This window comes from Penicillium arizonense (assembly GCF_001773325.1).
Source record: "Penicillium arizonense strain CBS 141311 chromosome Unknown PENARI_contig007, whole genome shotgun sequence".
NCBI classification, from domain to species: domain Eukaryota; kingdom Fungi; phylum Ascomycota; class Eurotiomycetes; order Eurotiales; family Aspergillaceae; genus Penicillium; species Penicillium arizonense.
The window spans coordinates 16,609-41,454 of NW_019173284.1; the positions used below are offsets into that span (position 1 = coordinate 16,609).

General features: G+C 51.1%; 9 protein-coding genes across 9 annotated transcripts; 5 read left to right on the forward strand and 4 right to left on the reverse strand.

The window, feature by feature from the left end:
• Positions 1-1,125: 1,125 nt before the first annotated feature.
• On the reverse strand, positions 1,126-2,967 carry PENARI_c007G09518 (ribosomal RNA-processing protein RRP9; the record flags this gene model as incomplete). Its single annotated transcript, XM_022631118.1, has 1 exon — positions 1,126-2,967. The coding sequence occupies one exon, from the start codon at positions 2,965-2,967 to the stop codon at positions 1,126-1,128; it is 1,842 nt and encodes a 613-aa protein (XP_022489323.1).
• Positions 2,968-3,033: 66 nt separating this feature from the next.
• On the forward strand, positions 3,034-4,082 carry pre1 (proteasome core particle subunit beta 4; the record flags this gene model as incomplete). Its single annotated transcript, XM_022630979.1, has 5 exons — positions 3,034-3,038; positions 3,309-3,466; positions 3,529-3,778; positions 3,829-3,952; positions 4,005-4,082. The coding sequence occupies 5 exons, from the start codon at positions 3,034-3,036 to the stop codon at positions 4,080-4,082; spliced, it is 615 nt and encodes a 204-aa protein (XP_022489058.1).
• Positions 4,083-4,378: 296 nt separating this feature from the next.
• PENARI_c007G11127 (ubiquitin carboxyl-terminal hydrolase family protein) lies at positions 4,379-6,254 on the forward strand (the record flags this gene model as incomplete). Its single annotated transcript, XM_022631201.1, has 2 exons — positions 4,379-5,030; positions 5,089-6,254. 2 exons carry the CDS (start codon positions 4,379-4,381, stop codon positions 6,252-6,254), a joined length of 1,818 nt encoding a protein of 605 aa, XP_022489076.1.
• Positions 6,255-6,390: 136 nt separating this feature from the next.
• On the reverse strand, positions 6,391-9,431 carry PENARI_c007G09409 (uncharacterized protein; the record flags this gene model as incomplete). Its single annotated transcript, XM_022631114.1, has 5 exons — positions 6,391-6,398; positions 6,708-8,455; positions 8,516-8,751; positions 8,815-9,165; positions 9,396-9,431. The coding sequence occupies 5 exons, from the start codon at positions 9,429-9,431 to the stop codon at positions 6,391-6,393; spliced, it is 2,379 nt and encodes a 792-aa protein (XP_022489040.1).
• Positions 9,432-9,703: 272 nt separating this feature from the next.
• On the forward strand, positions 9,704-12,722 carry PENARI_c007G01564 (U3 snoRNA-associated protein UTP13; the record flags this gene model as incomplete). Its single annotated transcript, XM_022630745.1, has 3 exons — positions 9,704-9,877; positions 9,941-9,968; positions 10,018-12,722. 3 exons carry the CDS (start codon positions 9,704-9,706, stop codon positions 12,720-12,722), a joined length of 2,907 nt encoding a protein of 968 aa, XP_022489070.1.
• Positions 12,723-13,090: 368 nt separating this feature from the next.
• Positions 13,091-14,659, reverse strand: spp2 (spliceosome ATPase-activating subunit SPP2; the record flags this gene model as incomplete). The annotated part of the gene is made up of 1 exon (XM_022630782.1): positions 13,091-14,659. One exon carries the CDS (start codon positions 14,657-14,659, stop codon positions 13,091-13,093), a length of 1,569 nt encoding a protein of 522 aa, XP_022489215.1.
• Positions 14,660-16,570: 1,911 nt separating this feature from the next.
• PENARI_c007G02799 (RTA1 domain-containing protein) lies at positions 16,571-17,541 on the forward strand (the record flags this gene model as incomplete). Its single annotated transcript, XM_022630813.1, has 2 exons — positions 16,571-16,757; positions 16,820-17,541. 2 exons carry the CDS (start codon positions 16,571-16,573, stop codon positions 17,539-17,541), a joined length of 909 nt encoding a protein of 302 aa, XP_022489111.1.
• A 667-nt stretch (positions 17,542-18,208) lies between these two features.
• eaf1 (MYB and HSA domain protein) lies at positions 18,209-22,622 on the reverse strand (the record flags this gene model as incomplete). The annotated part of the gene is made up of 5 exons (XM_022630756.1): positions 18,209-19,300; positions 19,358-19,515; positions 19,567-22,277; positions 22,372-22,500; positions 22,579-22,622. 5 exons carry the CDS (start codon positions 22,620-22,622, stop codon positions 18,209-18,211), a joined length of 4,134 nt encoding a protein of 1,377 aa, XP_022488971.1.
• Positions 22,623-23,251: 629 nt separating this feature from the next.
• On the forward strand, positions 23,252-24,774 carry PENARI_c007G08150 (putative 60S ribosome biogenesis protein Mak11; the record flags this gene model as incomplete). Its single annotated transcript, XM_022631055.1, has 2 exons — positions 23,252-24,166; positions 24,220-24,774. 2 exons carry the CDS (start codon positions 23,252-23,254, stop codon positions 24,772-24,774), a joined length of 1,470 nt encoding a protein of 489 aa, XP_022489374.1.
• Positions 24,775-24,846: the final 72 nt, after the last annotated feature.

Genomic DNA, 24,846 nt, shown 5'->3' on the forward strand with positions numbered 1-24,846 from the left:
GACAATTTTTGAACACAACATCTACCATCCCCCTATGCCGCCTACTTGTTCTTCAGCATGGCGTTTAGGGAATAGGTAGAAAGCATGCTTGGCGCTTTGTTTGCATTTTTTCTATACCTTGATATCCAAAAGGGGTTCTGTCATCTTTGGTGGTTTCAGCGACTAGGTGTTAGATCTTCATGTCCCCTCTCTCATCCTTCTTACCTCGGTCCTATCCCTCTTTAACGTATGCCCCAGTTGTTTCTTTCTCGGCTCGAATGACCCTTTGTCGCCTCATACCACCAAGAATAGACACCAAACCTAATATTTGATAAACAGCTGTTGAACCTGCAAAGGATGCTACTTCATAATATCAAATCCGAATATTTCTTACAGCAGCTCTTTTCAACAAGAGAGACTGGTTTAGCTTGTCATGGAGTCTTCAGTATTGTAGAGTGCCATGGAGCCGGTGGCGTCCAACCAAACGTAGTTTGATCAACCAGCCCTAACTAAATGTGCCTGTATTACAATAATGGCGTTGTCTCACAACAATGAGATCAATTTCTTACCAGGCCGTCTTTGCCATAAATTATAGTATCCTTTGTCCATATCTAGCAGTTCCTGATGAGTTCCCCTCTCGACTATTGTTCCCTTATGTAGCACCAGAGTCTGGTTCGCTCTAACAACCGTGGACAATCGATGAGCGATAATGGCCAGGGACCCTCGGGGACCAAAACAGGTTAAAGTATGCTTGAGAGTAAACACAATAATATACGTGATCTCCCTCATCTGCTGTATAACAAGGGTCATCACTGTCTATACCCATGAAGTATTCGTACGGCCTCTACACAGTTGAGCTGCGGTCATTCCGACGTCTTTTCATGAGCGTTTATTTGAATTTCGAAAGAATGCTATGGCACCTACGCATATACTGATGGCTTATGACAGGTCCTTGTTTTACACCGAATGTGCTTGCAATAGGGATATGATTGAATACTCAATGCACCAAAAAAATCCGGTACATATGCAAAAATGGTAGAAATACATACACAGATCTGACTCCAAAGACACCGGACCCCAAGCAACGCTCCCCATTTTATCCTCGACTGGTGAGCAAGGCCGAGACAGAACAATTATGAACAAGATTTATACATCAGCCCTCACGGTTTCATTAGTGGTAAGCGGAACCTCGAACACGACAGCTCCGTTACGGCCCTCGGCAGTAGTGCCTTCGTAGTAGTTGTTGGCAAAGCATTTCCAGCGAGCCAAGCGGTGCTCCTTGCCGACAGCAGCAACGATTGATACACCGCGAGGTTCGTTTTGGGTCTCCGACTTGGATTTTGATTCACCAGGAAGATCGGATTCGGGACGGCGTTCAAAGACAGCAATGTCGTTGATGACACCCTTGATCATAGGCTCCGGTTCTTGGGTTTCGGGTTGAGGCTTCTCATCTTCAACCATGCGGTCTGGGGTAGCGTCGAAAGCAAGGGTCTGGTTGAGTTGTTGCGAAGGTGTGTCGGGCGTCGCGCTGCCAAGGGAGCCCTGGCCGATGGGGCCTAGAGGAATAATAGTCCTTTTATCATCCGAGATGCGCCATGCCCGAATCCAACCGTCCCAGCTGCCGCTGAGTACAATGTCGGTACCAGGGAGGGTGGCTAGAGCGGTAATCCAGCGAGGCATGGGGCGCATGTGCCGCATGTTGTGGGCGGCAGTCTCTTCGTTGACTTCGGGTGATAATTCTTCCAGAGGTGGGATTGGATCCAGGCCATGGGCAAGACGGATGGTGAAGAGCGGCTTCTTCTTGTGTACGGACCAGAGACAGAGAGAGCCAGAGTCTGAGCCGGTGACAAAGTGGGTTGGTGGTAGAGGAGCAATACAGTCAATGTTGCTCTCGTGGTAAGGGGCACTTTTCGCGGCACCACCACGGAACACCAGCTGCGTTTCGTCGACAACCTTCCACAAACGGGCTGTGCGGTCACGAGCACCAACACTAACACATTCGTCGATGGTCATGGCGGCAACTCCAGTAACATGGTCCTGGTGACCGAAGAGTGTTTCGACATAGGCGTGGCCAGCTCCACTAATGGACCATGTCTTAATAGTACGATCGTAAGAACCCGAGAACAGCTGCTCTCCGGAACTCATCGTTGAGATATGGCGCGCAAAGGACAATGAGCAAACAGAGTCTCTGTGTTGTAAGAACGTCTTGGTGGGCGTCAAAGTCTCCGCATCCCAGATGATCAGTTTGTTGTCCGCTCCACCAGTGGCCACGAACCGTCCAGAGGGGGACACGGCAACGGATAAGATGTTTCCTGTATGACCATGCTCCTCGCCGGTTTCAGGGTTCTTGCGCATACCCCGAGCATATCTGACACGCTTAGGCTTCTTGCGCTGGGGACGTGGAGGCCGTTTGGAAATATCAGCATCACCGTTCGATGCGGTAGAGGCGGGTACACTCGGTGTAACCAACTCCCACTTGGTCAAAGTCTTATCCTTTGAAACAGCGTAGACATATGGCGGGTGAACAGCAATAGCAGTTGTCGACTGGGTATCTGAGCGGAAAAACGAATGGGGTGCGTTAGGGAAGGAGAGTTTCGCAGCGATTTGACGGAACGTCCGTCCTTTGAATTCATCAACGTCCTTCTTCAATCGTTCCGCGATCAAGTCTCGATCAATGTCTGCCGCATCGAATCCGGCTTCGTCAACCTCGTCTTTAATGTTTTCCAGGTAGCGTTCAGCGAGTTTCAATCTTCGATCTCCCGCCGTTTCGCCGTCTTCCGAATCTGATCCGCTCTCGTCGCCTGATTCCGATGCAATTTCGTCCTCGTCGATATCACTACCAGAGATCGATTCTTCTCTCTCTCTGGCCTGACGACCGGCGCCGTCGGTTTTGGCATCTCCGCCTCGCTTCTTTGATCCTGGGGCTGAGGCGCGGTCGTCTCTCTTCCGCTTGCGCTGGGCAGCAGGGACAGTGAAAAAGGAAGACATAACGACCTTGTGTCAAGCCAGGTTGTCACTTCCTAATTTCCGTAGAAAACAAAAAGAATTGAAGGAATGGCGTTCTCGAAAGACTCGGGCTGCGGAGATCAAAACTTCAACTTTTTTTTGGCAGAAAAAAAAGCGCTAAGCGGCGGCTGAGTCAGCAGTAGCTGACGCCGGGAGCTCCAGGCGTCAAGCTCACCGCGCGGTCCTCCTCACTTGACCACTTCTCCCCATCGTCTTCAATCATCTACTTGCTTGTTTCTTTTTTGATTCTCACTCACCGCAAACATGTGAGATTATTGCTAATTACTCCTGTTATTTTACAAATGGTTACTGACCGCTGCTAGGGAGGTTCTCTTGGGTATCGCCGGCAAGGACTTCGTCATTCTTGCAGCATCCAAGGCCGCAATGAGAGGCCCGACAGTTCTCAAGGCCGAAGATGATAAGACACGACAGCTGAACAAGAACACACTCATGGCTTTCTCTGGAGAGTCCGGAGATACTGGTATGCCAACTCCTACGACGCCCCCAATACGACGAACATGCTAACGAGATGGGTCGTTATAGTTCAATTTGCCGAATATATCCAAGCCAATGCTGCGCTCTACAGCATGCGTAACGACACCGAACTCAGCCCCTCCGCCGTTGCCAATTTCGTTCGAGGAGAATTGGCGCGCAGTCTGCGGTCACGGAGTCCTTACACCGTCAACCTGCTGCTCGGTGGCATAGATCCGGTCACTGAGGCGCCCCATCTCTACTGGATTGACTACCTTGCGTCATTGGCACCCCTACCATATGCTGCCCACGGCTATGCCCAGTATGTTGAAACCGAGCTTTGGGACGATGTGTCAATGCTAACTTGAATAGATACTACTGCCTATCCATCCTTGACAAACACCACAATCCTAACATCAATCTTGATGAGGGACTCAAGCTCCTCACTTTGTGCACAGATGAGCTGAAGCGCAGACTACCTATTGACTACAAGGGAGTAAGTAAAATGCCACCTTTTCCGCATACCAACATACTGACTCTCTCTACAGGTCTTGGTGAAAGTGGTGACGAAGGATGGTGTGAGGGAAATAGAGGTTGATAACGATAAGGTGGTCAAGAGTGCTTAAAGGTCGACATGAGGCGTTTGTTGAATCACATCCTATGACGTTTTCTTTGGTTACGGCTTCATCTTGAGATGATATGACTTAGGCTGTAAGAAATAAGTGGATTTCTAAATGGTCTTGACACTATAAAAGACCAGTTTAACAAAGATCGCGTCTTTTGAAAGAGTACAATAAACAGTGGCTGGTGTAGTGTATACTTGTGGAGCTTTATTTGATCTTGGTTGTTTGACTTGTTTGCATCGAAATCGCATTCCGTCCGTCAGAACTGCGCGATCAACCTTCACTACAACCATATCGCAATGTCGAAAAGGCACGCAGAGCTCCCTTTGGAACAAGACTTCTCGGGCTCGCCCGCCTCGAAAAAAGCCCGTGTCGAGGACCAGTCCGGGGGTGATTCTCCGAATGGCGCAGGACTTTCAAGCGGCAAGCTGGAACAGGGTGGTCGCAATGGAGCGGATATCGAAGGTGCAGCCGAAATAGAGAGAGAGGAGCTGGAGGAAGGTGAAAAGGATCCTTCAGGTCTCTCGGATATCGACGAAGATGCGCCTGCGCTTAGTGCTCCAAAGCGACAAAGCGCTCCCATGGAAGGCTACGGCGACCTCTACCTGGACACGATCAACCGGGAGATTCTCGATTTCGATTTTGAGAAGCTGTGCTCCGTCAGTCTGTCGAATATCAATGTGTACGCCTGTCTCGTCTGCGGCAAATACTTCCAAGGTCGCGGTCCCAAATCACACGCATATTTCCATGCACTCGAAGTCGGACACCACGTCTTCATCAATATCGGTACAAGGAAGGTCTACGTTCTGCCAGAGGGATATGAGGTCAAAAACAAGAGTTTGGACGACATCAAATACGTGGTGGATCCCCACTATACAAAGAACGAGGTGGTCAAGCTCGACAGAGAAGTCCATGATGCCTGGGACCTCTCTGGAGCTCGATACAGACCAGGTAAGTGCGTCAAATACACCGGGAACTGGATACTTGGGACTGACTGTCTGTCTTACAGGATTCGTCGGCATGAACAACATCAAAGCCAATGACTACGTCAATGTAGTAGCTCAACTGATGGCGCACGTTCTACCAATCCGCAATTTCTTCCTCCTCCACGATTTCCCCACGCCTGGCACACCGGAGATGGTCCTTCGGTTCAGAACCCTTGTGCGCAAGCTATGGAATCCAAAAGCGTTCCGGTCACATGTATCGCCGCACGAGTTGCTACAGGAGATTGCCCTGCGATCCTCAAAACGTTTCACACTCACAAACCAGTCAGACCCGGTGGAATTCCTGTCCTGGTTCCTAAACGCCCTTCACCTATCTCTGGGCGGATCCAAAAAGCCATCACCAACACCTACGAGTGTCATCCACGCAGCGTTCCAGGGCCATCTCCGAATTGAAAGCCAAGCTATTACCGCCCACTCTGATACCCAGAATGCCCGCCTGGTATTCACCGAGTCTGGCACCATCAATAGCCAGGTCACACCTTTCCTCATCTTGACATTGGATCTGCCTCCTACACCTCTTTTCCAATCGGCCAACCGGGAGTCCATCATCCCCCAGATTCCCCTGACCACCCTCCTGAACAAATATAACGGCTACACGGCGTCAGAGAAGCTGGCCCACCGTGTCCGACACCGTCTTCTTCACCCTCTCCCACCATATCTTTTCTTCCACATCAAACGTTTCAGCAAGAACCGGTTCGTCTCCGAGCGCAACCCAACCATCGTGACCTTCCCCTCTCCCCGTTCTCTGGACATGTCACCATACGTTGAGCCTAACCCCGACATCTGGCCACCTGGCGAGCCAATCCTCTACGACCTCGTAGCAAACATCATCCTCGACCCAACCGTAGCCGCACCAGGTGCAACCGATGACGCCGTCGACAAGGGCGTCAATGCTGCATCGGGTGCCGGTGGTTCTTCCAGCGGTGCCGGCGGCGGCAGCGAGAAAGTCTCGTGGATGGTCCAGCTCCACGACAAGGCCATGTCGGCCGAGAACGCGCGCACCCAAAACGGCGGTGCCACGGAGCAACAGCAGCGTGGACCGGAATGGCTCGAGATCCAGGACCTGTTTGTTAAGCGTGCAGAGACCGAGACGCTGTTTACACGAGAGGGTTACCTGATGGTCTGGGAGCGACGCAAGGTCCCTGGGAAGAAGGGAAAGGGCCGAGCATAATCTGAACCTGAAAGAGTAAAGACTTAGGGTGTTGATTGGGATGTCTGTATTGCCTTTTCTTCATACATGCTATGCTTTCCAGTTTCTCGTTGCTTCCTCGAGAGCAAGCCTGGTGTATTATTGAATAATGACAAACTTATGTACCTTGGAGTTACTTTTTTGGTGTCCTATTTCGGTATTTGAGAAGCAGTATGAGAGGAGTTAAAACCGTGCAACTGCTGCACTGATTAGTGTAAGGTGACTCGTAAAACATAGCCTAGGTGTTGACAACGCCAACAGAAATAGCACATCATAAGCTCCCCCAACCACAAAACTTCCTACCAATCCTCATCGTCGAACCGACCATGAATCCCCATATCCCGGCTCTCATTGCAATATGCATTCCCCTCATGAGTACCAATCGGCACGTATACTCGCCGATATCTGGCCAGGTTCTTCCGCCAAACCACAGACCCAAAGGATGGACATCCGAAAGTCGGCCAACAGACGAAGGATGTGTGGTCAGCCATGACTGGGCTAATGAGCGGAAGAAGAGTGCTTCAAGGGGCGCAAGAATAATGCCGCTGATTGCAGCTGCGAGATTGGATGCAAGTGAGTCGACCGGGTATGCCGAGAGAAGGGTCACGCGGTGAACACCTGATGAACGGTCGGTAATATGTCCAGGAATGCGAGAGGTGGGTGGAAGTGGCTGGTGAAGGGTATCGTACTGCGTGTCTACGTTGTGGTCTGCGACAGCGACGGGGATTGGCTGGTTGGTGGGTTCTTCGTCGATTGGTTCTTCCACGCCGTCCGGAAGGATGTTTGGAACGCTGGGCTCTGGTGCTTCCTCGATGGATTCTAGCGCCGGAGGCTCACCCTCGGGCTCATTAGCTTGGGTCCGACGCTGGGTTTCCGGCTGCGGGACGCCTAGATCTTGATGGGTTATGATGGGTTGACCAGCGGTGACACTGGAGAGGCCGTCGGTATCTCCTTGCGCTGGTGGATGCAATCCCTGGCGCTGGGCCTGGCTTAAAATTAGAGCCTCGAGGAATTCAGCTATTGATCGTCTATCCATGGCGTCTGCATGTCTATTAAGACCTGAGACATCATTGCCTGCGAGGGCATTTAGGTTGGCAAGATTTGAAGCTTGGTTCTGCGGGTTCCGATTCCGGTTGCCCAATAGTTCAAGCTGCATTGTGATAATGTCAGAGCTCTGATGGATCAAGGATGCTCTGACACGAGGTGATGTAGGAGGAGACGTCTCTGGTGAAGACGGACGAGAGAAAAGCGTATTTGATCGTGAGCTATTTCGGTCCATTGTTGAGCTCTCGCCATTTTGTGAACCGCCTGGTTGGTCTTGCTGGTTTGAAGTGGTCGACGGACCACTTGTTCGCCCAACTGTGGCTATCTCGGAGAAATAATCGTTGCTCATTTCACCGGGCGACTGAGACATGCGGTTTTCATTTGTGAGCACCTGGTGCAAGCCCATAGCCGAATCTAATTGACTCAAATGTGTAGACGCGGTTGTATCTTGTAGTGGAGGCGGTGCAGCGGCGGCAATCTGGGCATCGGGTGTGATTCCCGGGGGTCTGCGTAGCGGGTCACTTGATTCATTCTCATTAGAAGAGTTGAGCTGTGTTCCTTCGAGTTCATTTTGTAACATCTCAATCGAATTTCTGAGAGATTCAATCCTCTCGTCTCTGAAGGACGCGAAAGCTTGCTGGTCTAATGACTTGCTCGATCGCAGTCCAAAGAACGAAAATACCCATTTTCGCAAAGCACCTAGCTCGTACTTGATATCTTCAAACAGCGTGAGATTGCCGCGGTACATTTCTTCGTCTGATTTGCGTCCCAGGGTCGGCACCACCCACTCAATCAGATTTTCTTCAAACGCCACTCGAACTGAGAGCTCATCTGCAATAGTTGCTTTCGGCAGACGCCGACGAATCAACCTATAGATACGCTCTTCAAGATCCGGACGCAAATAATAGCCATAGACGAAGGCTAAGACGCCGGGATGGGTCAATAGACCCACTAGTGAAATGCCCAGGGAGCCAGGGGAGAGATCAGTAGGAAGTGCCGGCAGCTGCAGTAAGGACCCCTTGCCAAACGGAATGAGAAGTTGAGCGCTGGGAATTGAGTAGGGCGACACAAGAGAGAGGGTTTGGAGTATGGAATACATGTAGAACTCCACAGAGAGCATGAGCACCGAGTTCTTCGCCCTGGATTCATCATCAGTCTCAGTCTTGCTCACTGTCGTGGTGGATAAAGGATCTACTTACACTGTGTAGATGAGTCCAAAAAGAGATCGAACACCAAGGGACTCGCCTGTAAGAGACTGGGCATACTCCCGTAGAGAGGCAAAAATGCGTTTGAGCGGATTCTCGCGAGCAATGGCCAATCCACTTGACATTGCCCATGCAGGAATTCCTGCAAAATAGAACCCGAGGATCCCTGTTGATCCTCGCTCGGATTTAATGACATCAAACAAGGCAGCGTGGGCATAATGTTTGTAAGTCTGGATAATAACAGCCAGGTGTTAGTCTAACCCCTAAAGCGATGGGAGTGCATTCACCTGTACTCGACCAGTAAATGAAGAGGTCCACCAGGTACCGAAAAAGACGAATAATTGGTCAAGGGTCGTTATAACAAGTCCAAAATCATTTTCACTCGCAATTTGGTTGATCTTCTGTTGTTCGTTTGGAATACTCGTGTTTCGGTCTTCTCCGCTGACAACAATTCCCATTGTTGAAAGGATATCATTCTTTGCCCTTCGAAACTCCCGCCCAAGAGACCTGGATTCGGGATTTACAGGGTGGCCACGAGCATCATACTGTTGCATGTAGCTATCAGCGTGGACACTCGAAACCCGTCGGACAGGATTAGAAGGGTCAACCGCCGCATTGTCCGGTGCTTCATATGGTGACCGGCCCTTGAGAATAGTCAGTATGATTGGTCTGCCGAGCTGTAGTTTGTTTTAAGCGAGGACATCATAACAAGATGATATGTTGTGCTCGCGGAGCAATAAGATGGCTTAACATGGTATATTCAGAAGATCTCGCTTCCAGAAAGCAAGCCGGGATCATCTTGCCATAGACCACATATATATTATTGCATCTGAAGCAAAGAGAGGATATTCGCAAGTCAAGAGAGGGCGCTTACCAAAGCGAGCCGGTTCAAGTAGGCCTGTCGACCCATATCGTGAAATTTAGCTGGGCCAGTATCGCAGCTACATCGCCTTCTAGTGCAAGCAAGCGAGATGTATCCCGATTATATAGACGCGCATTTAAAGAAAGATGCGAAGGAAGCGCAGTCGAAGGTGGAAGTGACGCGGGTTGGGCGCCTGAGGCACCAGCCATATCTTATCACAGAGCAAACAGAGCAAACAAAAAAAGTTGCCCGCTCGAGCTGCCGTTTTTTGCGACTGAACTTCTCTCCATGGCTGAATTCTGATTTAATATCCTACAGTCATGTCGAAAGCTATTGTCAAAACTACTTTCGAGGCGTCTCGCACGCTCCGCCCTATTTACACTGGCGGTAGCACGGCGCTGGACGCCAGTGGGCGCATCTTGCTGAGCTGCGTCGGCGAGGATGCTTTGATCGTCGATCTGGAGACCGGTAATCAGCTTGCCAGTCTTGAAGGAGTAGGTTTTGTCGCTTTTGTTCTTTTGGTGTCAATTGCAAAGTGCTAACCGCAAGCCACGCAGGATGGAGAGATTGTTACCGGTTTGGCCAGTAAGTAACAATTGCTCTCGTTGAGATTCAAGCCTAACATATTTTCTAGTCACGCCATCTGCTTCACACGCCATTGTCTGCTCGCGCTCAATGTCCATGCGCATATACTCCCTCTCACCTTTCGACGAGTCTTCTCAAACCATTGAAACAGAACTTCTCCGAACCCTTAAGCCCCACACTGCGCCAGTCGTGACTATTGCTGTTGATCCTACTGGTACTTTGCTTTCCACTGGTGGCGCCGACGGCTCGATCAAGGTCTGGGATATTAGAGGTGGCTTCGTCACGCACACTTTCCACGGCCATGGTGGTGTTATTTCTGCGCTTTGCTTCTTCGAGGTTCCTACTGCCGACGAGAAATCTTCCAAAAAGAACAAGCGCAAGTCTACGGATGACGATGAAGATATGGACGAGGGTGCTGTTTCTGCAGGCTCTACTGCAGGGTTCCGCCTAGCTTCCGGCAGCGAAGACGGCAAATTGCGCGTGTGGGATCTGCACAAGAGAAAGTCCATTGCGTCCCTCGAGTCGCATGTCTCTCTTGTTCGCAGCTTGTCGTTCTCTCCTTCAGAAAACGCTTTGATCTCAGCCAGCCGAGACAAGACGGTCATCGTTTGGGATGCGCGCACTTGGAAGACCCGTAGAATCATCCCTGTTTTGGAGAGTGTGGAAGCCGCTGCTTTCATTGCTGATAGTGGGCTCTGTGTTATTGGCGGAGAGAATGGCAAATTGCGTGTTTGGGACTGCAATCGTGGCAGCGAGGTCACAGAGGAACAAGAGGCCGGAGAGGAGTTCGAGAGCGTTGTCGCTATCCAGTATTCGGCTGGTTTGCCTTTTGTCTTGACTGTTCACGCAGACCAGACACTTCGCCTCCACTCGCTCGAGTCCCTGTCTGATTACAAGCCCGGGTCAACGTTGGAGCCCTTGAAAATCATCCGTCGCATCTCTGGAAACGACGATGAGATTATTGATTTGGCCTATGTTGGACCTGACCGATCAATGCTTGCATTGGCCACCAACACTGAGAGTATCCGTGTCGTGTCGGTTGCCCCGTCGGAAGACCGACCCTCGGACAAGGGAGTGGAGGAGTACTTCGGTGCTGATGTCACACACCTTGAAGGTCACGACGATATCATTATTTGCATTGATGTGGACTGGTCAGGACACTGGCTAGCAACCGGCGCTAAGGATAACACAGCACGTCTTTGGCGTATTGACCCAAAAACATCCTCTTATACCTGCTTTGCTATTTTCACTGGTCACGCCGAGTCTTTGGGAGCCATCGCCCTTCCACGGGTACCACCGCCAGTTGGCAGTGCCGCATACAATGACCCCGTCAACCACCCGCCATCATTTCTGATTACTGGTTCGCAAGATCGCACAATCAAGCGGTGGGACACAAGCAAGCTCGCCCCTCTGAAGGAAGACAAGCCGCACTCCCCCAAGGCTATCTATACCCGCAAGGCTCACGAGAAGGATATCAACGCAATTGATATCGATTCCACATCTGAGTTGTTTGCTTCGGCGTCACAAGATCGCACGGTGAAGATCTGGGCCGCCGAGGAAGGTTCCCCAGTTGGTGTCCTTCGCGGCCACAAGAGAGGTGTTTGGTCTGTGCGATTCGCCCCCCAAGGCACACCAATTATCAATACCGATGCACGTACCAGCACAAGTCGAGGACTGGCCGTCACAGGCTCCGGTGACAAGACCGTCAAGCTCTGGAGTCTGTCTGACTACAGCTGTCTCCTGACCTTCGAGGGCCACACCAACAGTGTCCTCAAGGTTCTCTGGCTTCCACCTCCCCAGGTCTCCAACGAGCACGGCGACGACGAAGATGAAGAATCCGCAGCAGCACGCCATAACGCCATCCAGGCCCGTCCCCTTGTCGCCTCCGCCGCTGCAGACGGTCTGGTCAAGATCTGGTCCCCTTACACAGGCGAGCTCGAAACAACCCTGGACAACCACGAAGACCGAGTCTGGGCCCTCGCCAGCCCGACCCCATCCGGCTCCCGTTCAGACGTGAAGCAAATCTCCTCCAAACTCAACTCCACCCCCTACGCCATCGCCTCCGGCTCCGCAGACGCAACAGTCACCTTCTGGACAGACACCACCTCGGCCACATACACCGCCGCTGTGCACGCCAATTCCGAACGCATTGAGCAGGACCAGGAGTTGCAGAACCACATCCGGGCCGGTAACTACCGCGAAGCCATCGTTTTGGCCTTGCAACTCAACCACCCGGGTAGACTTCTATCCCTCTTTACAGCCGCCATCAACGCCGCAGATGACCCAACCCTCCCAGCCGAGGAACGCAAGCGTGCCGCAGCCAGTCTGACCGGTAACCCCTCCATCGACGAGGTTCTGCAGTCTCTGGATCCTGCCAACCTGCGCACTCTCCTCCTCCGTCTCCGTGACTGGAACACCAATGCCCGCACCGCGCGCGTTTCACAGCGTATCCTCTACGCCCTGTTCCGCTCGTACCCTGCATCCACATTCGTGGAGCTTGCGACCCAGTCCGTCCGCGGAAAGAACGGCCGCGCTGCTGCTGGCCTGAAGGATATCCTGCAGGCCCTGTCTGCGTATACGGAGAGACACTACCGCCGGGTTGAGGAGCTGGTTGATGACAGCTACCTGGTTGAGTGGGTGCTTGGTGAGATGGATGGTGGTGTTGGACTTGGTGGTCTCAGTGCTTTGACTGTGGACGATGCCAATGGGAACGGGGATGAGCATGAGAAGGATGTTGTTATGTTGGAAGCATAACTGGCTTGATCTTCTGCCATGTTTGTACATTGAATTTGGCGCTTTCTTTCTTGGAGTACCACGGGTGGGAAGGATAAAAGCCATCTACTTTTATAGAATTGAACAGTGTTTTACGGCTCTTCGACCTCGGTCTCTAGAAAAAATGATTACATACAAAGTACATGTAGCTGGCCATCTTCACGTCGACATAGGATTTCTTGTCTATAAGATTTCTTGTCGCTACTTTGTCACTCTTCACTTTTATTGTCCAGGGTATCTCTATTTTTGTAACACTTTTTAATGGCCGAATGGTGATCAGGCGCATCTCGTGTAATGCAAGTTCTGATATACAACATCCTCCCAATTTCCCGTTCAAGTAATTGATATTTTTAATCGTCGCGACGGCTGCGCCGAGAGTCACGATCGCGGTCTCGGTCTCGATCATGTCGAGATGAGTGGGACGAGCGTGAACTGCTGTACTTATCGTCTCTGTGCCGATCACTACGGTCTCTGTCATGATCTCGATCGCGGTCTCTCCGTCGGTCTTTATCATCATGGCGGTCGCGGCGACGATCCCGGTCATAATCACGATCGCGATGGGAACGATCGTCCCGTCTGCTTCTGTCGTCGTCATCATACCGGGATCGCCTGGAGGATTGGCGGCCACTGGATAGACTGCGATCACGGCGTGAAGACCCATTTCTCCGGTGGGAGCGACCCTCGTCATCATAATCACGCTTGCGATATTCTCGGTCCTTGTCCCGTCCGCTCTTTTCGAGGTTGTGGTCTCGTCTCTCACGCCAGTCGTCCTCCTTGGGGGCAGCTTTTGCCTCTTTTTTCAGGGCCTCGAGCTCTTCTTCGGTAAGGTGCTCACCCGTCTTCTTGTTGCGCATCGTGACGGGCATATATACACCCACTGCCTTTCCGTTCTCTTCGCCTGCCTTCCTGGACGCCTTGCGCATGGCTGATTTACCCCAAGCGCCAAGCTCCGCTTCGGCACCTTTGCCGCCAGATGCATCCTTTGCGCCAATACCGAGGAATCCAGGTCGTCGTTCGGGGACACGGGCATTCTTCGCCTTCTCAGCAGCCGCGGCGCCACCATAATTGCCCTTTCCGATAGATTGGCCGTCCTTCCAGCCCATTCCTCGTAGCAACGCAGCACCAAACTCCTCTACCGGAATGGCGTTGTAGGCATCCAAAGTAGCAGGATCTGGTCGCGAAGCCACATCTGTCCGGAAAGAGCTGGTCTCGCTGTAGTGAACCGGGGCTTCATCTTCGTCCTTTGTAGTTGACTCAATCACAAGATCAGTTCTCCGCTCTACGTCGCCCTTGGTCTCGCGAATGAGCGCCTGCATGGCAATTTCGTCGTCGGTAAGAGGCTTGGTCGCAACAGGATTCGCATCGGGCATGGCTCGATCTTCGTTCGCTGCACCCTTGTCTTCCTGGGCTTCGGACTGCTGTGCAAAACTCAGACCGTATGCCATGCTCGGCGCATCTGTCTGGACCGTGGGATCTCCACCGGGTGCTTGTCCATTCTTTTCCGCCTCTTGCATAGCTTGCACTTCACGGGGAAGCAGATTCTTGCCCTTCTTCACATTGACACCTGCTCGGTCGCGCCAGTTGTTCTTGCTTGTAACTGGAATTACCAGTGGCTGGTTTTTATCGTGGACCGCTTGTCCGTCAACGGTAATCGCGCCACCAGTATGCGTGTCGAAGCCTGAGACTTCTTCGTGAACCGGGGCAGCTTCTTCTTCGTCAGAATCATCGCCGTGCGCTAGTTGGTGAGGCCGCCGAGGGAGAGACCGGCCTTTGGCTGCTGGGGAGTCGGTGGCACGGCCGCGATTCGAGGATTGGAGGTTGAAACCGGTCTTTTTCGAGGGAGCATTTGAGCCGGAAAGAGAGAGGGAGATGGGCTTGGACGAGGGTTGCCCGTCTCCATTGGGGTCGCGTGAAGACATCACGACGGTCCCAAGTGTTTTTCAAGAAACTAAGAATGCTTGAAAAGAGATACCAGAGGAAGGCAGAGCTGATAATCTCAAGAGCTTAAACCGGGCGGTGGCAAAAACGGTTGCGCCTAACACCGAAGTATAACTTCCAAGTTCACAACTGATGATCCGAAGAATTTCTAGCTGACTTCAATGTTTGACCTATTGCTATACGTATTGTACAAGCTGCTCCATCTTCCAGCATATACAAAATTAAACCCGACACAGCAGACCACTGTTCAGATCATGGGTCCACTCATCACATCCAACTCCGCTCCAGACAAACAGACTCCCAGTGGGGTCATACTTGTGTTTAATCTCCAGAAGACGGCCATAGTTCTCTCCATAGAAGCCATGTTTCCAGTTACTGGCAAAAGGATTGCCTTCATTCATATAAGAGCCGCTCTCAGGTGCCCATTCCTTCCAGAAGCGAGATAATAGGAAGATGAAGGAACCGCAGCATGTCGAATGTACAATGCTTCAGTATCAAACAAGTAATACATAATTAATAGATTAATAGTTCTTGCACCCAAAAAGAAGAGTGCAAAAGCCGACAACAAAACGAATACGATGATCTTTTGGTCTCCACTAAAAATGTACCAGAGACAGATTTGAATGCTGAAGATCTTCAGCAGGCAACAAGCAATTGTTTAGGTTAGGTTGAAGATAAGTCGGGGGGACGACGGTGGGTGCCATACTAGAAATAGGGCAATGTTAAAAGGATCCCCCTCTTGTTGATATTCGGACCCCCTCTCCACCTGTCTAAGCGTAATTAGGGAAGGCTTAGTATGTGTATTTCATAGTGTATTTTCTTAGTAAAAATGAACAAAATGGCGTAGAGGAAGACAATAGGCCTCGTAGGGTGTGTGAAGACTTGCACCTAGGTCAATACATGTATACCAACTAGGCCAAAAAGACCACTATGTCAGCCTGACGGCTAACATGCCTAGGACCGATACATATACTACTCAGTACGCACAGTTGTACGCGTGCGCACCCCAGACGCCACGCCGTGACAGTTGAATCTTATCTTCCATAAAAAGCACTCACTAAAGCAAAAACGTTTAGTAAGTAAGATAATATAGACTTGCTCTTCGGTTTACAATAGGGGTCTAAAAAACGGTCTAAAAAACGGTCTGTCCAATAGTGTTAAAATATTTGCTATGTCACTGAAAAGACACCGTGAAATACACATACTACGCCTTCCCTAATTAGACTTAGACAGGTCGAGAGGGGGTCCGAATATCAACAAGACGGGGTCCTTTTAACATTGCCCTAGAAATAAACTTAGATGTCTGAAACTGAGATCGGAGCCTAATCGGGAAGTTTTTGCGTATTCGCATCTAGATTTCCGTTTCTGTCCGCCAGCCCTAACCTCATCGTCAACATGTTCGAGAAGATATCTGGAATATTGTGTCCTAGGATGTTATATGCTACATGTAGTCAATTATGCCAGACTATACCACACATTCTAGAGCGACCGACAGGAAAACAAGCTCAGCAACTACTCCACGCTCTACGCTTGCCGACGAGCCATATTGACCCAAGACCCGCACCACCGCGCCATTTTTTTCTGCTTAAAAGCTTTATTTGCTCCTACCAAGTTATAAAATTGCTAGCCTGCCCCGTCCATATGGCGGCGTTTCCAAAAATACATCGAGGATGAACCTCTACGCGGCAAAAAAGAAGCATAAACCGCAAAGTCTGATCCAAGTGGACCACGATGCCCCACATCCGGGCGTATTCGTTCGCAAATTGCCCGATTGGGAATTTAGAAATAGCTTATGCTGTTTGACCTAAAGACCCTTCAATCTATAAAGATAGGCCACTCCTCAGTAGTAAAACTGAAGGATATACACCATACTCTTTCTCCAAGATCCCAACATGGATATCGTTTACCACCCCGGCGTAAATGGATCCGATCCCTGGGTCGAGTTCTATCCCTATACACCGTCTGCCTCAGCCGGCTATGCCTTCGTGGCAATCTTCGGAATCTCAACCATCGTCCATTTAGTGCTGATGTTCCCCTTCCGTGCTGCATATTTTATACCCCTAATGCTGGGTGGAATATGTATGAACACCACTCAATCCCCTTGAGAAGAAAAGAAGCTTTAGGGCTAACCAACACACCAGGTGAGGCATTCGGTTACTACGGCAGAGCATGGTCACACGAATCTCGAACGGAAATCAAGTCATGGGCATTACAGGAAATGCTCATCATGTGCTCTCCGCCACTCATCGCCGCTACAGTCTACATGGTCCTCGGTCGTGTAATCCGCTCCTTCGACGCCGAACATCTGTCAAGCATGCGAGTCAAATGGCTCACGTTTGTCTTTGTCATGAACGATGTTCTCACATTCTGTACACAACTTGGCGGTGCTGGTGTCCAAGTCACCGGGGATGCCAAGGTCATGGATATCGGCAAAAAGGTTGTTCTGGCCGGACTGATCTTCTCTCTGGTCGTGTTCGCCCTCTTCATCTACATCACGGCGAAGTTCCATCGACGACTCCAGCAAATGCCTACGCCTCTGATTAATCATAACCCTGGTCTTCATTGGCAGCGGTATATGGTGGCGATCTATGTCTCTTGTTTTGCGTTGATGCTTCGAAACTTGGTGCGGACTATACAGTTTGGTGCTGGTCGAACGGCTGATGTCAATACTAAGGAGGCTTATATCTATGTCTTTGATGCCTTTTTGATGTTTTTGACTATGCTTGTGCTGATGGTTTATCATCCTGGTCGACTTATTAAGAAGGCTCGCTACCTCACCAAGATGGGTATGTTCGATGAGCGTATGGGGGAGCGCAATTCTGCTCATATACTGTTGGCGGACACTGAAATGGGTCAGCGCTGAAGCTTCGGTATTGGTATCGTTTTATTTCTTTCTTCGCTGTTTTTATTCTACATTGCAAATAGATTTCATGATTTTAAGAGCAGGACACCTTCCAACAAAGCCTAACGTCGGGGTTCGTACGCCTTTGATCATATCACGACACATCTATCGTACATCGGGTTCCACAGTGACCAAGGGGGTTACTTACTCGTACTTCATACCCGTAGAGACAAATACAAAACCTTACAGAGGAAAAGGCAAGTTCAAAACTAATCATACAATTCATTTCAATTCCAAGAATCCGTCCATCCCAGAGGTTTCGCCTAATCCTATCAATAATACAAGCCCAGACCCAGAAAAACAAAGAGAAGCACTGGTAAGAAAAAAGGAGCCAGTGCATATCGAGTCCGCTATATTGAGGGAACATCGAGGTTTTCGAACGGTAAAGAAATAAGAGCACGCAAACGGGAGTCAAAGGGGGGAGGGATAGGATAGATAAAGGGTAGCGCGAGGTGTAGTGCGATAATCCGAATCAACGGAGGTAGGAGAAAGAAAGGATAGAGGACAAAGAGGGGGTAATAAATCAAAGTAAGATGTGGTGTAAGTATGTACAGTTGAAGGTATAATAGGAGGGAGGAGGTTGTGACAGATGCGTCAGTGCGCCACGAAGACTGCTTTAGCTGGTCCTTCAACTGGTTGCTGTCTGGGCTGCTGGGGCGTGCGGGCTCTTGCTGGAGCCTTGAACACCGGCTTGAGCACTGCCACTGCGTTGGGTTTGAGGGGTGGCGCTACGGCTAGGCTGGGCGACAGCTCCGTTCATGGCGGGCGAGCTAGTTGGGCCAGCGCGGTTCTGTTGGCCAGGCTGAGGAACCCGCATCATCGGGGAAAATCCCTGATTTTGAGGGACCTGCATCCCGGAATTACCGTTCGCCATGTTGGGCGCCGAAGGAGACTGGAAATTGCCATCGTGGGGAACTTGGAAATTAGCCTGCACAGAATTCGCGTTCATGGCATTCGCATTGATGCTACCCGCAGCAGCATTGATCGCGGCCTGTTGGGACAAGCGCTGCTGTTGCGACTGTTGGTACTGATTGAGTCGATCAGTAGCCAACTTAGTTATCTGCTCAGGGGGCATATTCGGGTTGCTGCGCTGGATCTGGCTTTGGATCGTACTGATTTGTGGCACCATGCCGCTCGAAAGAGGATTCGGCTGACCCATACGAGGCGACGGGGTTGATACGCCTTGAGGCGTGCCACCGTGGAACGATGGGCTCTGCATTCCTCCTTGGGCCTGCATGGCAGCGATCATGGCAGGATTGTTGGGGGTGCCATTTGACATGTTCAGATTCGGCGATCCCTGCGATGAAAATTGCTGGTTGTGGAATTGCTGCTGACCTTGCGGTTGTTGCCGAGATTGGAGAAGGCGCTGCTGCTCCTGCAATCGATTCGCTTCTCGAATGACGCGAGTGTTATCGGGGGATGTTTGCATCGCCATACCAGGTCTCGCGCCTGTTCCTTGCATTTGATTGGGCATCATCTTCATAGCCATACCGTTGGGAATCTGGCCGTTTGACTGTGCGCCCGCCGGCATGTTTTGCATTGGCAGAGGGCGGCCTTGATTGACACCGGCACTAGGCTGCATGCCATTAGGCACTCCATTCGGAGTACCACCTGGCAGGCTGGGGTTGGAGGTGGAAGGCATGTTCGTGTTGCTGCGCCCTGGGGCATTTGCCGCTGGCTGGTTAGGCGCTTGACCGGAACGCTGAGCTGCAAGACTAGCCTATATGAGAGATTAGTAAAAGAAAAAGTTCTCTTGTGGAAATCAAGGGTTACTCACTCTCTGTTGCGCAATCATTTGCTGCCGGTATTGCTCTTGCCTTTCCTGCAACTTCATCTCTCTGTCGTACTTCAGCCGACTGAATTCAGCTGGCGATGAGATCGGGGGCTTGGGTTGATTAGCCTCATTGGCCTTGCGTAATGAAGCGAGATGAGAAGCTAGATAGAATGTCAGTGTTGGTGTGTTTGAAAATCTCAGCTAAAACTGACCATGCTGCTGCTTTTGAAGCATAGTCTCCCTCTTCTTAGCCAGCTTACGCATGGCATCAAGCAAAGCAAGATGCTTCGATGACCGCCTCCTGTCAACACGAATAGGCTGTGTGGACCTCCGGCGGATAGGTGGCTGAGGCGGACCGCTGTTGCCCTGTTGCTGTTGCTGTTGTTGCTGCTGTTGTTGAGCAGCCGCCTGCTGAGCAAGCACGGTACGTTGAGCGGTTTCAAGCCTCTGGTGGTAGGCCCGGAAGTATTGTGTCTTGGACATATCAGCCGGAAGACCTTCCAGTCCCACCCATCGCTCGAAACATTCCCAGGGAGTCCGTCTCTCAGCGCCAGAAGTAAAAATAGACGATGGAGTCAGGCAGCTGGAAATTAGAGACCAGTTGTAGGAATACTCCTTAACCAAGCGTCGGAGTTCATCATCCTCAGCAAAAGTCCACTGTGATGACTGACGTGATTCAAAGAACCCAACAGATGGCATTGGGTGTTCGGTTGGAGGCCGGAATGAATGCCCGGGATGAATGCGATCCCGGATGGGTTTGTTCTCGGGGCGGAAAAGGGCGACATTAGTTTGCTCCGGAGGAAGATCAGTAATGCGATGCTCTGAATCATTGTTATACTGGGAGAAGTCATATCTGCTCCGCTTGCGAGGACGTTCGTCATCATGGAAGGTGATCTTGGTCGACGCGAATTTGGAGACAGGCAGAAGCTCTGTCTTCCAGACTGAATCAGGGGGTGCTTTGAAGTCCAGTACATTCGTCCCAGGGGTCATTTGCAATGGCCCATATATCGGCAATTCGTCTAGCAGCTTCTCAGCAGCAGGCGTCATGTTAATTGAGAAGTTGAACTCATCCGAGCCTAGGGAGAAGATAGCGGCGGGAGTCACAGTGTCTTGGAGGTCGTGTCTGGGCTCATCGTTGAATCCATCACTGACGGACTCCTCCTCGGCAGATGGAATAAGGTCCGGAGTGGGATGAGAGCCACCAAATGCTTCATCGCCAGTATCCTCAGAAGGCGGACTGGGACCGGCCTTTGGTGCATCCTTCTCGGCCAAGGTTGGCGAAGGAATCTTCGTTTGAACACGCAGTAGAGCCCGGTGTTCCTCGTCGCTGTTGACATATTCGGCACACCAATCGGCACAGCTCTTTGCGGCAGCAAGCTTCCACTTGCGCTCCTCTCGGAAGTCAGTTCGCATCCACTTCATGTGATCCAGCACTACATCCCAATGTGATCCTTGGCGGGGAGGTTCGACAGAACGCTTCATTTGCCGCAAGGGCCACCGGTTGGCGTTTTGAAGTGCGTAAATGCGCCGTAAAGTACGACAATCCATGGACTCTTGGTATTCAAGCAAATGGTTGTTGGTACTCAATGTCTTGTGTGCGGACGCCAATAGAGTATTGAGGTTCGTTCCTCGTGGGGGAGCGTAGGCTCGGTTCAAGAATAGTGTGAACAGATAGTCTTGTTCCTCGTTCAACTTGGCAACAGCATCCATGTCTCTGTGCAGCAAGTCTGTAGACTCAGGCTGAGAGGGCTGCTGCTTAGGGAAAACCACTGTTGAAAGTCGACTTCTCTCCTTCTCTCGGTCTTTTCGGTCCTTGAAGCGCATTCTGGCAACAGAATCGGGGGAGCCTTGCTCAGAGGGTGTGAGTGGGACTCTCTCATGGTGACTCCTCGGAGTCTCTCCGAGAATCTCAGAAACAGACTTATGGCGGATAGCTCCGGACGAAACTCGGGTAGTCATGCGCTCTGGTTGTGACGATCCAGGCTGAGAAGGAGGGATAGACAATGACGGTTTCTTGACAGGTGTAACAGAATCAGCAGTAACGTCCATTGTGGATGGCGACACAGATTTTGATGCTGATAGCTTCACTTCAGACTCGGGAGCGGGTCGGTCGATATCCATTTCATCTTGCGCGTCTTCAGCTCCTGCGCTCTCCTTGATTACCTCGTTCGAGGAAGGCTGACCGGCATTCACATCTGCGGGCCTCTCTTGTATCGAGCTGGCTTGTTCGAGGCGCAATTGCTCATCGGGGGTTGACGGGACCAAGCTTAATCGTGATCGGTCATGTTTGTGTGGACGACTGATTGTTTCGGCATCCTCGGCCACTTCTTCTGCGGGGCTTGTGTCGGGTGATGCGGCGGCGGGTACGGGTGTATTATTAGAGTAAGGGTCGATAGAGGAGGCGGGTGAAAGAGGTTGTTCGGTATTAGAGGGCCCTAGAGTCAGAGACGGCCGTGCCTCTTTCCTTCGGTGGGTGTCGGAGGGGATCTCCAGTGAGGGAGCACTTGTCGCTGCAATCTTTGTGCGAGAAACCTTGGCTTCGTTTCCATCTTGATTAGCATCGAAGACTGGTGCGCTGCCTTTCTGATCGCGCGAGAATTGGGGGACTGGCGCAGCCGTCGGTAGCAGCTCGAGATCCTTTGGCGGTTTGGAGATGGTTGGCACAGATGGCCGACGTGCTCCATCTGGAGTAGGCGCGACATTGGGAACTGCAGTTCCAGGTTGCGCCGGTGCGGGTGTTTCGCTTTGGATCGGTTCGGTCACCTGCGGAACACCGCCATCGAAGGTTGATGCGGGGGTAATGTCGGTAATAGGTTTGGCCTTGGTACCAGAAGCTGCTGTCGGGGAGACTGAGCTTCTGGTTGGAGAACGCGCACGCGCATGGGCAGGCAGTGGAAGCGTAGCTTCATCGAAGTATCGACCTCTGTATAGGGTATCAGCATTGCGGCATTAAATCATCAAATTAAATAATTGCAATTGGGAATAGAGGAGTAGAGTAATGCAGACAAGGTACTCACTTGGAGAGGTCGTTGGCGTCGAGAAATGCTCGTTCCTTTTGCTGGTAATGCGAGTCCTCGGTCGCGCCAAACCCGACCGTGGCTAGATACAATGCGCTGAGCTTGCGCTTTCGGCGCGACAAACAGTTTCTAGCCACCAAGTCAGTAAAAAGTTCATTTTCCAGCCTTCACAACATCAAAAATACGCGACAGATAATTAATACTTACGCGATCTCATCGTTTTTAGACCGAAGGAGCTCGTCGCGGAGCATGGAGTCTAGCTTGGGAACACAGCATCCGATTAACGCGGGAACAAGGGAAACGGATTGAGCGAGGTCATCCAGATGGAAAAAATCGCTCGAACAAGATAAAAATGATGGAGAAAGGGAGTGAAGTGATGGGGAGCAAAGTCTTCTTTTGAAGGGGGTGAAAATGAGGTTACGGTATGGAAAAAATGTTTGGGAAAAAGGACGGGTGGGTGGTTTGGGTACAGTACTCGCTCCCTCACAAAAATTACACGGGTCTGCCAAGTACCTGGTACTTCGTCCCTTAGGTCTAAGGAAGTCAATAAGGGCGACTACCACTAGAAATGTAATATTCGATGAGCTATCAGATGTTTATGGGAGTTGGAACTGGCTTCTCTCACCAAGTAACATCGCATGTAATGCGTAATCGTCTCATTCCTCCGTTTGCGGTAACTTTGACACCTGAGGCAGTATATTACTGGCCTGGTGTATCGGGCAGTAAAAGACACCTCATACATATGGCATTAAGGCTCCAAGGCTGCAAGGCTCCAAGGCTTCACATGTTATCGGGCGGCGATAAACCACCGGCAGAAAAGCAAAAGAAAAAAAGTTATCCACCCCAAGCTTCGACATCAAACAAGCATTGCTATACAGTCATGGTTAAACGCAAGAGAACCGATGCCCCCAAGGAGGACAAGCCTGCTGTTCCTTCGCCCAAGACTACCAAATCCGCCCCAACGCCATCAGAGTCCCCCGATGCGGCTCTCACTGTTCAAGTCATTACTGGCTCCTACGAGCGGGTCCTGCATGGCTTCACAGCAGGAATCCCAGCTGCCAGCCTGAAAGCCAAGACTGAGGCTGACTCTCCCAAGTTCCAATGCGTGGACACCTTCTTGTTCGAGGCCCATGGATCTGCAATCCGTTGTCTTGCATTGTCACCACTGCCCAAGGTCACCGACTCTGCCGAGTCTCAGAAAGTGATGCTAGCTAGCGGTAGTACCGATGAACGTATCAACTTGTACTCCATCTCCGCTGCTCCTCCTGCTGTGAATGACGACTATCCCTCCGTGCCCACCCTCGCCGGAAACAAAATCCTCGAAAATCCCCGGAATCGCGAACTAGGGTCCTTGCTGCATCACACTGCCAGCCTAACTTCCTTGAGTTTCCCTTCGCGAAGCAAACTACTTGCTGCTGGTGAAGACAACACTATCTCTATCTCCAGGACCCGTGATTGGTCCGTCGTTTCAACTATTAAAGCGCCAAACCCCAAAGTTCAAGGACGGCCAAGTGGTGATACCGCACCACTCGGCGGTGCTCCGTCTGGAGTGAACCACTTTGCAGTGCACCCCAGTATGAAGCTCATGCTGACTCTTGGCAAGGGTGAGAGGTGTATGAGATTGTGGAACCTGGTGACCGGCAGAAAGGCCGGAGTGTTGAACTTTACCAGGGAGGTGCTGATGGGTGTTAACGAGTCGAGATTTAGCAGCGGCGAAGGCCGCCGCATTGTTTGGGACTCACCAGGAGAGGAGTTTGCTGTTGCATTTGAATGGGGTGCAGTAGTTTTTGGAATTGTAAGTTTCTTGCTTAGTATTTTGTCGAATCAGCTTCTGACTATTAGCCACAGGACTCAACTCCCAAGTGCAGAGTTGTCCCGGGACCTCGGAGCAAACTTCATCAGATGAAATATGTCTCTCTGCCCGTGGAGGGTGATGAGAAGAAGGACTTCCTGGTCGTTTCCACGGAAGATGGCCGGGTGATTTTCTACTCAACCAAGGATCTGAAAGAAGCAGAGAATGATCCCGACTGCTCAATCCCCCATGCCACCCCCGTTGCTCAGCTTGGTGGAAAGCAGGCTGGCTATGCTGGCCGCATCAAGGATTTCGAGATCCTCAGCTTGGAAGAGCAAGCAAAGGAATACCGCAATGACTTCCTGCTTGTGACCGGCGGCAGCGATGGAGTGGTCCGTGTATGGAAGGCCGCCGGAAAGGACCTTGCAAAGGCAAAGGATACGACTGCTCAGATTGGAAGGGTTTTGACTACCTATGAGACTGGTAACCGCATCACCTGCTTAGCATCTTTTGTCATGTTGCCTGCAGAGGACCCATCTACACTGTTTGACTCTGAGGAGGAGAGTTCGGAGAACGAGGAGGAGGACTCTAGTGACAGCGACGACGAGTAATACGTGGCTCTCACCTGTTATACCCTTTGTACCATTGATAAAACAACGGCAATGTATTCATGAGCAAAAGTT